The following is a 13,082-nucleotide window of genomic DNA, read 5'->3' as shown; positions in this document are numbered from 1 at the left end:
ATAATCAGAAATAAATCTGGAATAAAATCGAAAAACAAGATAGCCAATTCAGGCTATTTTGTCTGAATATATTTTGGAAAAATTGAAAACAAGGCAGACAATTCAAACTACTTTTCTGTGATAGATGATTTTGCAAAATGAAAACAAGGCTGAAAGGCTCTCTCCTGTCTCATTACTGATAGCCTCATGACTATTCCCTGGTTTTCAACAGTTTCATTGTGTCTTTAAAAAAGAACATTTTCTCACAAAGTATATTTGGTTTTATCTTATTTGTTTCCATAATACTGCAAATGAAAATTCCCTCAGTACAAAGTCATTTTCACAAGCTGCTCCAGTATATTTCAAATTGGACAGTATTTTGTTTTCTGAGAAATGTCTGTTCATCTTTATCACTGATTCTTATAGACCAACAATGTTCTCCTGGATATTGAGGAAGCTTATATCTACTTGATGTGTACCATGTGCCAGACACTGTGCAAGTATAGAATTTAAAGTAATAGATAATATAATAGAAGAAAATAAGGTGATTCTAACAAAAATCATTACTGCACAAGCTTTCTTATAAAAACTTACATTTAGATCGTACTCAATAACCTCTAGTATTGGGTACTTTTTTTTTTAATTTTTATTTATTTATGATAGTCACAGAGAGAGAGAGAGAGAGAGAGAGGCGCAGAGACACAGGCAGAGGGAGAAGCAGGCTCCATGCACCGGGAGCCTGACATGGGATTCGATCCCGGGTCTCCAGGATCGCGCCCTGGGCCAAAGGCAGGCGCCAAACTGCTGCGCCACCCAGGGATCCCGTATTGGGTACTTTTGAAAGACTTTTCAATTCTGGTATATATTTTGTCATATTTGACCTGATATGAAATTTTGCTTTGTCTGTCAATGGGAAATTGTGTGGATATATTGTGTGGATGTGTCCACAAGTGCCGGTGCATGCATGCATGCCTATGAGTGCGTGCACACACACACACACACACACACACACACACACACAATTTCTCAAGGAAACTTACAATTTCCCAATCTTGAGTTGCAACTGTGACAAAATTCCATTCATAAGGCTCATACCATTATTCTATCATCGTGTTAGTCAATGGTTGAGTCTTCCATATGTACAATTGCTACATTTTGACCAAGGAACACACAAGATGAGTTTGATCATCAAGAAAACCAATATGAAAAAAGGGGACTCTCCAATCAAGGCTGTCTCCTTGTACTCTACTGGTTTCTCACTTACTCTCTGTGTGGCCTTTTACCCATGATTTAACTACTTCATGCCTCAGTTTTCTCATCTATAAAATGGTGGCAATAGAAAGAAACTAACTCAAAAAATGTTCTAAGAAATTAATTAAAAGTATTTAGAAACAGTCTGGCATATAGCTAACATTCAATAAATGTTAGCTATGCTTATTATTTCCATAAACCTCATTCTGACAGATAACAATGCTAAGTCCCCAGATCAGCATATCAGTGAGCACTAAATAATGTAGTAGTAGGTTTGGCTGCATTTTCTGAAGCTAGGCTGTTTTAAGCCAAGGCTTAAGAGAGGAGGCTCAGAACTCTTCATTGATAAATAATTCTTAACTACTATTAATTGCTTTCTGTTCTAGTAAATCTAAGTCACTGCCTTCTTGAGGCTTCTCCATGCTTGCCTCCACCTCCACCTTCTGGAGGAGAAAAATTGCATGACAAATCTCAAAGATTCTAGGAAGTTCCAAAGTCTTAATGACATACCATTTATCTCCTGGCAGTTCTAAGGTAACATGATATTGCCTGCATTATAGATTTCTGACTTTTCTATTATGACCATCAACCCACTCACACCCACCTTGCCCTGATATTGGAGTCTTTGTAGAACTGATTGGCTTGCAGAAAGACACAAGGGGAAAGGGAAATTGTTTTTCTCCTTTTGTAATATAATATTTGAAATCTTGGTTAGAAAAGGAATGTTGATCATTTCTGCTTAGTCATAGAATTCATTTCATACCCACTCTGTTGTCTAGTATCTAGCCCAGAGCAAGTGCTGAAGAATGTGTTCAAAGAATGGATGAATTAATGACTATACCACCTCTAATTACAGTCATGATTCATTTCATTCTAGCCATCTTAAATCACACCTCTTCTAGAGAATTTAAGGAATTTTCTTTTTTAAGTGTCTGGGAAAAGATTAACTGTTGATCTTCTAGAAAGGCTGAGAGATCATATAACAGCTTATTGAATACAGTAAGGCAGCTTGTGCTTTACAGTGTTGCAGTGGATGGTGGGAAATAATTTGGCACATTATATTACTGTTTATTTCCAAGTGTTATAGCTAGCCTCTCTGCCAATTTGCCTCACATCACAAAAGTTCTTTCTCATCCACATGATTTCATATGTGTAGATTAATTAACACTTTTACCAGAATGGACAGCACCTAAACAAAATGAAATATTAACAAAAAAAGATTATGTCTATAGCCCTAGTTTTTAAAAGCATCCAGTGAGAGATTTTATCCTCTGCATGCAAGTTTGAAATCAATTTGTGGAATTGGGAGATGGGGTATGGCTTCTTTTTAAGAACATAAAATCTGTAAAGTGTCAGGTGTAACTTCCTGTAAAACCTGAAAGTAAAATATAGTCATACCTTGGGAATGTAACTGTGCCATGTAAGATAGACTGACCCTCATGAATCAAGAGACTGGAAAATTGGGGAAGGTGATGTTAAACAACTAAAAACCATGGGGCTTGGTTTCTTCTTGATTGCTTTATGATGAATGACTTAGGGATGACACTGGCCTGTGATGATAGAGTGACAAGTAATTTAAACACTGCTCAGCAATGATTCTGTTGAGATTTCTGGCCATGAACAAGCTGGTCCGAATTACCAAAATAAAGGAAATATCATTGTTAGGATAATTAATGGTACTAAAACCATATGTTGGTTACTTTATAAAAGACACCCATATATAGAATGAAAATGTAATCCTTAAAATAGATTCACTCATCTGGCCAAATGTCTCTAATTCCCTTAAATGTAATGAGCTCACTTAAAGTTTGGCTGTTTTTAATAGTAACTTTTATTTGCTTAAAAATCATTCTCTTTCTCGGCATCACAAATAAACCTAAAAAGGGAAACAGAAATAAAGCATGCATTTTAATGCCTGTGCAACCTCTTGAAACGAATAAAAAGATCTCAGTTGTCCATTTGGAGAGATGTGTCCTCCTACTCTTAACCAAATGGCATTACCGTAAGCCTGAGAAAGTCTTTCATGCTGAAAAGGGGGGCACACATGAATTTTTGGCTTTCTCCAAAACAGCTGTTTGAACAAATAATCTCAGGCCATAGTGGTAAAGATAGTGTTTAAATGTTGATGCTAGAAAAGTACAGGCACCAAAAAAATAGCACAGTGAAATGCCTAGGCAAGGTTTTTGTTTAGTTCAGAATCTAGCTATATTGAAATGGGACCACTGTGAGATCCAAACATTAAGTCTTCATCTTTATATCTAGTACCAATGCTCCTGGAAGACAAGAATTATTTAACTCCGAATCCTTTGATAGATTTATCTTTGAGCTGGATAATCACTGTTTGTACAATAAGCAGGTTGCTAGATAAGAATGATCTCAGAATGAATTTATAGTAGCTATCATGGTTTTGAAGTATTACTTCCCGGGGAGGAATGATAAATTTACATGTTTCATAAAACCTAAACAAAACAAAACCAAGTTCTTCTGGTGGATAGACAAAGATAAAGCTTACTTTCTAAGCCATAGAACCCAAACATAACTGCAATTTATGAGGTCAGACAGATTCCAGTTTTTACTGAACTTTTGTCACAAAATATAAATCATAGTTACTCCTAAAAACAAGACACATTTAAACTTGACAAAAGTTTCCAGTGAGTATTTGTTGTACTTTCTTTGAAATACACTGCTCCCTCTACATTAACTCTATGCTGTAGCATGTTTTAAAACTTGTTTATTCTACACACACACACACTCTCTCTCTCTCTCTCTCTCTCTCTCTCTCTCTCAGTGAATCATACCCTAGACCTTTTGTAGCAGAAATTAAAGTCTATGAGCGTTGGGAGATAGCAAATTAGTAGTAGACTACATACAAATATATTTTTTTCTTTAAAGAGTATACAGAAATAAATAATATGAGACTCACCCGATAGCTCACAACCAAGAAGCTCCATTCTCAAAGTGCAGTGTCTCCGACAAACTTGAGGATAGAGTCTTACGTACTGAGCTTTTATCGGGGGTGTGAAAGAGTTAGCATAGGGTGTGTTGTTATCAACATTTCCACGAAAAACCTGGGTAAAGAGATAGTAGAGAGTTTAAAATTATTACTTCTAACGGCTTCTTAACCTAGTTTCCTATATTGATCTTATATCCTACCCAACGTAATGCTTCAAAAATTGGATTAAGTAATTTGGGGATCAGGAGCATTTAGGAAGCACCTCCCCCTCAGTAGTGAATATGAAACCTATAGATAAAATCCTAATGGAAGCTATAAATCACTGTCGTCTGTGGCATAATCTATAGGCTACCATGATGGTCCCGTTGATTTTAAGATCAGTTCTTCAGAGCCAGGGGGGTGCTTCTTTATTTTTTTGAGACGTGAGTACCTTAAACCTCTCAACTTAATCTGGGTCTATCTGTTCAGGCTGCTACTTAGTATTTATAGGTGGGTTTTGTTTGTTTGTTTTTCTGTAGGAAACAGTCTTTACTAATACTTTCTAATCACTCAGTCTCTCTAACACTATGATCAGATTTAGGATGCTTCAGGGTCTGATTCCTCAAGATTACTTTCTTAGCAGTCAGTCCCAGATCACTGGGTGAGATAATCAAAGTCTTTCTATATATATATATATATACAAAAACTATCTATACTATCTATCTATCTATCTATCTATCTATCTATCTATCGATCGATCGAAAAAACAGTGCTTTCCTCTAAAAATTAAATGCTAAAATTGCTATTTTTAATTCTTTAAAATTTCATTCTTGTTTTACTTTTCATAACCTGGTAACCAGAAAGCTTTATTTGATTTCACTTAAGAAATCATTAAAAAAAATCTTTCACAAAATTTATGAGAGTCTGGTTATAACCACTTGGTTTAAATGGGATGAGCTGCAGTCTTGATATTTTTAAAATTAAAACTTTAGAGGAAAATTTGATAAAAAATTGTGACTATTATATGAAAAGGCAAAGTAGACACTGAATATTATATTCATTTTCTCTAAAATATTGTATTCTGCTAAATAACAAAATTGTTTTTTAATATGAAGTGTAAAAACATACATCTTTTCTATCACTTCGTAGTTTTGTCAAAAATTTTTTTTTCTTCAAAAATAGTAATTTTGATCTGTACGTATATGATTAAGGAGAGTGCTAATATGTCAAAGCAATAAAATGAAATTGAAAGCTAACTATTTTTAAGATAAAATTAATTGTCATACACAGGGCTATGCTAACATTGTGATAAAGTGTTTATACAGCCAACAATTAAAATATGAGAAAATCTTAAATGGTAGCCACTGTACATTTATAACTTGGAAAAACTCCTTACACCCTACACCATACTAGTTCAATTTTTAAAAAAATCACAGATTTTTTTGCAACAACATAAAGCTTCTGTTGAAGAATCTGTAAATATTTGGCAATCAATGATTATTAATGGGATTTTATTTTTTAAGTTAAATATGTTAAGTCAGTCTTACCATATCTTCATTGGTGCCTTTTACTTTGTACATCACCCAAGTTTTTCCATCATTACTATAGGCGATTTTGTAGGATTTTATATACTCTGGACTTCCAATTCTCTTAGCTCCTTGAGTAATCACACCAGTAACTCTCATTTTTCTTTGTAAATTTATCTGAGGAAACAAGGCATAAGCAATGGTAATCTTATTGCTTTCAAGATAACATTATTGACTTTCAGAATAAAACATTTTTATTTATTAGTATAGATTTAAAATAATACAAAAATATATCAATTTTCCTGTATTTTTTTCAGATGATTATTAAGTGTATGTCAAGTTCAGCTTCAAAATCTTTCTCTAATGGAATATATTTTTTAAGTAAGCAATATTTATGAGCAAAGTTTGAAAAGGCAATGTGCTGCCAAAATATTAGTATGAAGAACATTTGGTTGGTTACAATATGGAGATATGACTTAGTAAACTAAAAAAAATGGCAATATTATCTTGTCAAAATTGCCTCAGACTCTGAAACAGTAATGTCAACATTATTTTAATGTGTCTCAAGTTCTTTTGGCTTCAACAAATTTCCATTTAAACGAAAACATGAAAATCATTCTGAGATCATTGAATACTAGAATAAAAAAAAAAGTAAAGGTAATAGTAATGACAAAAACAAACAAAAAACCCAAACAGAAGTATCTTCAGTTTCTAGACCTTTATACTGTAGTCTCCACTAGGGGTTATGGACGTTTTTCAACACATAGTTGCTTTTCTCTTCATTTCACCATATGGAGACTTTCTAACTGGTATTTTCTCTCCATATATTCTCGCTTTGTAATAGTTCACTGTAAGAGTAACAGTTATCTAATAAAATTCTTAATATTCTTTTCATAGTTAAATAGGGAGCTCCTTTGATATTCTATATATAAATAGATACTGCAAGGTAAGAAAAATACTTTTTTCAGATATGGCAAACATTAAAAATTGTTCTATTTGCATGGTGCCTGGGTGGCTCAGTCACTTGAGCATCGGACTCTTGATCTTGGCTTGGGATCATGATCTTATGGGTTGTGGGATGGAGCCCTCCATGGGGCTTTGTGCTCAGGAGATCTGCTTCTCTCCCTCTCTCTGACCCTCTTCCCACTTGCGTTCACTCTTTCTTTCAAATAAATAAGTAAATCTTTAAAAAATTATTCCATTCCCTCTAGAATGCCTTTATGATGTTTATAAAATCTTAAACTAAGTACAAAGGTACTGTCTCAAATGTTCTTGACAAATTGCTATACAGCTCCCTTCTCACCAATTACAAATCAGAATAATCTTAATGTCTTATACAATAACATTAAGTTAATAATTCAGATATCACTTCCCAAAGAAAATGAGAAAATCTTCAGATTCATGCAAGTGACTAGGGTTTTTCACTTTGTGATGAGACTAAGAGTTAACATTTGTAGAGCATGTGCATGAGGAAAACAGCTCCTCTATAAATCACTATAAATATAGCATATATAAACTGTATGCTAAATATATATTCATGTTACATATTCAAAAAGTTAAAAATCAGAACTAAGAAAGCAATCCTTAAAACCTTCCCACCCCCATACAATCACTGTGACTTATTGAAGGCCTACAATTTTTATTTCCCTGGATTTATAGATTTTGAGTTTTAAGTGTGTTAGGGGCAATCCTGAATCCTTCACTGTAGCAGATGTTCTTTTAGGCTTTTGAATATTTGCCAACATGGCAAGGTCTACCTTCCTCTTCATTCTGAGTTTCCCAGTCTCGTATCATGAAAATCCTTCTCAATCAGTGTTCACAAGACAATTCTCTTGTAAGAAGGCAGTCTTGACTCATGTATAAAGAAAAGCTGGAATTTTGAAGAGTTAAAGAACTAGGGTGGGATAGTCCCCAGCTTCTAACTGGTGAGAAGAACTTCTTCATTCTTGTAATATGGAACTTACAAGTAACATTTTTGTTAAATTCTGGGTCTTTGACCCCCTTTCTTTTGCAACAATGCTGAGTAAGCTGACTCAGCTGCTCAGTTTTACTTTTCTCATTTCAATATTCTGACATCAACATTTTTGACATGAATAGATTTTATGTCCCACTCTCTTGTTTGGAGGCTCAAATAAGAATATTCTCTATGAAGGTAAATTTTACCTATTACTCTTAACATTTATCTCACCTAGTTCTCTGAAGATTGATTTGGGAATTTTAACTATGAGTTTAGAATAGGTAACCTCCAAAAGATACTTTATTTCAATATGTTAGGTTATTTTTCCTGTGTGCTAATTTGCACATTGCTATGGAAGAGCAACATTGTTCCAAATCTTACATATGATCTTCTTCTTTTTTAAATCTGAGATTCTTCATAGTCTTAAACATTTTAATACATACAACACAAATACTGGGCACTTTGAATCATGTTTTCCTCCCATTTTGGAAGCCAAATTCCACCCTTGATATTGCTGAACATTCCTTTTCAATTATCTTTTATCTTGTTTCAATTATCTTGTTTATACCTCTTATAGACAGCCAAATTATCTCTGCTAGAGTTTTGGCTGATGAGCTGTAGACTCATTTTCTAAAGCTTAAATTGTGGAAGTATAACAATCAGAAAATAAAAATTTGAGTACATGTTTCTTTCTAAATCATTTGAAATGATATTTTAAAAGATTCCTATTTACTCTAATATTTATAAGCTCTGAGTGTATATCTCAGGGAGCTGGAATTCCAGATAATAAAGCAGCACTCAACTTGGGATTGTATCTAATTTTAGTCAGTATTTGTAATTAAATATCAAGGCTGTTTTCATTAAATATAAATTTTATAGAACACAGGTTCTGGAATTACTAACACTTACTAGGTTTTAGACTTTTGAGTTCTCCTATACCCAGTACTCTTAAGCTCAGGTAATAAGATATTCTGTGTAAGATAGCTAAGATTTCACTATCATGGTAACACTCCAATTTAATATCAGGGATCTATATTGCTGTGGGAAATCAACTGAGTCTTGGAAGAAGGCAATGGCACGATTTTAGAAACATCTCCACCACCCAACTTGCTGCAAGTAATCCTCTTTCATACCATTCCAACCTTATGTTACAATCTCTGTAAAATGACATTGGATAAAAGATGAACTGCCTTTAATCTGTTCATTCTGCCTGTATGAACCACTCCAAACACTATGTTAAAGGTCTACCAGGGATTACATCAGAAATTCCAAAATTACTCCCTGAACTTGTTAGCTAATCAAATACACAATGAATTGTTTTCATTTATTTACCTGATTTCAGAGAAATTATTATTCTACTGGGAAGTAGGTAGATTGCATGCCCTTAGGAAAAAAAAAGTGAAAAATTAAAAGAAAGAAGTGCATTCTAAGGTATTTTGAATGAATGGTGCCCATGGTATGAATATAAATATTAAGAATTATAATCTGGATCCAGAATGCCTAGAAACCATTGAAAGGCCAGGGAGAAGGCAAAAAAGAACTGACAGCTTCAGCCCTGGCTTTTGTCATTTCCCACCAGTATAATCTTGGACAACTTGTCTAAGTTTTCTGAAATTTAATTTCCTCCCTTGTAAAAGGAGTTTTAATAGAATTATTACATGTGAAGATTATATGATGTAATGCATGTAAAAACTTAATAACACCTGCCACCAATCTCTTGGAACATTTACTTCTGGGATTGATTTTTAGTTTTTGTTGTTGTTCAAATGAAAAGAAGCATTTTTTTCCATCTTAACTATTTGATGTTAGGGAATTTGGACTTGGAGAGGTATACTGTATTTATTAGAGCTGATAATCCTAACAACCATATGAAAATACCTTTGGAAACAAATTCCAAAGCTATGCACTGTTAAGACATTTAGGGCTACTAGGTTTAAGTGTGTGTGTGTGTGTGCGCGTATGGGTGTGTGCGTGCACGCGAGCATGTGTGAATCCAGCCATAGCTTCAATGTGGGGAAAAAAGGAAAATTCATATATTCCTGATAAGACAGCAATAAGCATAGAATACTAGCCCTCTCTCTTGAATCCAGCACGTGAGATATTCCAGGTTTGAAAGTTGAAGAGTAGGCACAAAGATTTATCAAACTCTAACATAAAAATTCATGAGAAATCCTTGGTGTGATAGGAGTTTTTGAGACCCCAGTGCATGTCTGTATGTTTGGGATGTGGGGAGAACTCCAAGGGCGAGTGATGGGAGACAGGCTTGGGAAGAGCTTTCTAAATTTGCTCTTTCTCATTCTATTTTGCAGTCTGGCTCCTTCCTGATTTACCCAGTTCCAGTCTACTGCCAGGGGGAGGCAGTGGTGAAATGTGGGCCAGGCTGGAATGGGGCATCTATAGTCACTAATAGGTCTGTGTGCTTCCTTCTCTGCACTCCACATACCTGTCTCTGCACTAAGGTGGTAAAACAGAATGATGGAGATCCTGAGAAAAGCAGTGTCTAGGGCAAATGAAGCAGAGGGAAGAGAAATTCAGGGTAAGTACAGAATATTACTCTGTCATGAGGCCCCTCTTTGCACCAATGCAACCCACCTGGAATAGCTGAAATTAGAGGCATGGTTTCACTTTGTCCTCCAGGTACATCACTAGCCAAGATAGCCATACAAACTCTGAGAATTGCCAAGCATTGTAATCAAAAGAAGAAAACAAAAACAGAACTAGTACTAGAAAAAACTAATCCAATAGAACTGAAAGGTTAAGATTTAAAAAAAAAATTCTCTAAAAAGATAAAGACATTTTTGAAACATAAGACTGAAACAAAACAGAACTAATTGGTAATACTGGGATAAAAAATATAATCAAAGTTTAAAATTAAGCTACATAAGGTTTTCAGTGGGGTGATTTCAAGCAAGGAGACAAAAGCTGCAAAATAAACTAGTAGCCCAAGACAGGTTATGAAACTCCTTCCAGAAGGCAGTAGAATGGGATACAGAGATTGCCCATACTGGCAGATAATACAACAATTTAATCTGAGAATTCAAGGAAGCAAAAATAATAAAAACGAATTGAAAAGTTCTACAAATTTGCTTAATATGAGATCAATATTTAATCTTTATCAGAAATTAATTGAAAATGTAATATAAATAGTGTGATGCTGCCACATGTAAAAGCAGACAGATCAATAAAACAGAGTAGAAAATCAATAAATAGACCCCACTATGTAAGGGAACTTTATATATGAAATAAGCGATACTCAAATAAGTGGAGAAAAAATAGAATATTCAACAACTGGATTGGGATAATTTGGTAGACACCTTAAATAAATAAATCTAGATCAATATCTGTCCTTTTATCCCAGAGTAAATTCCAGGTAACTTAAACACTTAAATGAAAAACAAACAAACAAATAAACCACCAAAGGACCAGGGTTTCTTGGGTGGCTCAGTGGTTTAGCCTTCAGCTCAGGTGGTGATCCCAGGGTCCTTAGATGAGTCCCACATCAGGCTCACTGCAGGAAGCCTGCTTCTCCCCCTGCCTATGTCTCTGTCTCTCTCTGTGTGTCTCTCATGAATAAATGAAATATTAAAAAAACCTTTCTAATCATGGCACTAGTTTTAAAAATGTTTTTAAACTAACAATTTCCCTAAGACAAAAGGCAAAGTAAAATGAAATACAAATGACAACTGGGATTAGTGTTTTCAAATCATATCATAGCAAAGAGTTGACTAATCAAAGATATTAGAAGATCTTGCATATTAATAGGTAAAACAAAAACTCAGTAAAAAAACATGGGCAAGGGATTTTGTAGTGGACATCAAAAGATATACATATGGATCTTCAACATATAAAAAGATAGTCAATCTTACTCATAATAGAAATTAAATTAAATCTACCCCAAGATACTCATAATTTCCAAAATATTACACAATATTAGCTAAAGGGTAAAGAAAGAGGCAAGCTTATACATTCCTAGTGGGAGTATAAATGACAGTCTTTTATGAAGGACTTTTATGAATTTAGTGACATGAAATGAAATGACAAGTTCACATTTTCTTAAACTCAGTGATTTCATTCTAGGAATGTAGCCTACAAGTATAATCATACATAGGCAAATTGATGTACGTACAAAGTTGTTCCCTGTAGCACTATGTATCACAGAACACAATTTCAAACAATTTAAAATGTCTATCAATAGGGATCTAAGTCATTTCATTATGGAAAAGTCCAGAAAATGGAATACTATTCCATTGTAAAGCAAAAGAACAAGAATGGGGGAAGGTGGGAGGAGAAGAGCAAGAGAGTGAGGGAGAGGAAGAGAGAAAAAGAGAGCTCCTAGTATATGATTTAAGAAATTACTGCTTGTCAAGTTTTGGTGTGGTATCAAAGAAGAATATCTACAATTATCTGGAAATTATATAGAAAAAGCAGTAAGATGTTGGCAATAGAACAATGTGTACTGCATACTTCTGTTTATACTACTGTAAATGGCAAATAATACATATACATATTTTCTTGTACAGGGTTATAATGTCTTTGAAAGCAAAAACAAAAAACTGGTTAACAATGGTATCTTCAAAAGGAGGTAAACAGCTGGGGTAGAGAAGAGGGAAGAATAATTTTGACAATACTGTACATACTCCTTTAAAACTTGGAAGTATGTGATGTCTTATGTATTCAAAATATAATTTCTATTCAAAATATAAATACAATGAAATAAATATAATGAAAGTAAGAATAAAAGATTGATAATAAATGTTATTTATAATAGTGAAAGTAATTATAAAATACCTATGGAAAATATTTTTTAACCAAGAGACATAATGGAAGACTACATTTTAACGGACAAGACAACATAATAAATTTATTTTCTCACTTTTATTTGTAAATCTGCAGTTTTTATCAAAATCCTGGACAGTATTCTGTGTTATGATAAATTTAATCTAAAAATCTATAATTCTATTTTAAATTATACATAGAAAACCAAATTTTCATTATAAATACATAGAGGAATCTTGGAAAAGGTATGAAAAATGGGCGAAATTGGCCATATATTAAGACATCACAAGATCATTTTATATATTTATGTTTTTTTACAAGATCATTTTAATTAAAAATAATGTGGTGCTAACCTAGAGACAGAAAAATACCTAATTGGAATTAGAAAAGGGGTCCAGGAAGAGACTGGAGTGTATATTCACACTTTAGGAAGCTTTACAAGTCAGGGGAGAAAGGCCAGATTTACTAAATAATGGTGGGAAAATTGATATTCTGTATAGAGAAAAACGAGGTTGGATTGTAATGTATTAAGGGCCAAATGTGAAAAGTACACTATTCATCTAATAGAAGAAAGTGTAGTAACATATTTTAGTGACCTCAGAGTTGAAGACGCTATTCTCAAGAAGACCAGAAAAACATGAAATGTGAAGGGAAAAATGAA

The 13,082-nt window shown here is 33.8% G+C and overlaps 1 protein-coding gene across 2 annotated transcripts in view; it reads right to left on the bottom strand.

The window, feature by feature from the left end:
- EDIL3 (EGF like repeats and discoidin domains 3) overlaps nucleotides 1–13,082 on the bottom strand; it is a 393,012-nt gene that overhangs the window by 93,656 nt on the left and 286,274 nt on the right. For both annotated transcript variants that reach the window (XM_025437114.3, XM_025437115.3), the window contains 2 exons: nucleotides 5,710–5,865; nucleotides 4,154–4,298 (listed from right to left, as the gene is read on the bottom strand). In XM_025437114.3, the coding sequence (XP_025292899.1) occupies nucleotides 4,154–4,298; nucleotides 5,710–5,865 (301 nt within the window). The remainder of the gene's footprint in view (nucleotides 1–4,153; nucleotides 4,299–5,709; nucleotides 5,866–13,082) is intronic.

Source organism: Canis lupus, chromosome 3 (genome assembly GCF_003254725.2).
Source record: "Canis lupus dingo isolate Sandy chromosome 3, ASM325472v2, whole genome shotgun sequence".
NCBI classification, from domain to species: domain Eukaryota; kingdom Metazoa; phylum Chordata; class Mammalia; order Carnivora; family Canidae; genus Canis; species Canis lupus.
Note: the sequence above shows the minus strand (reverse complement) of the source record. Positions and strands in the feature narration are given on the sequence as shown.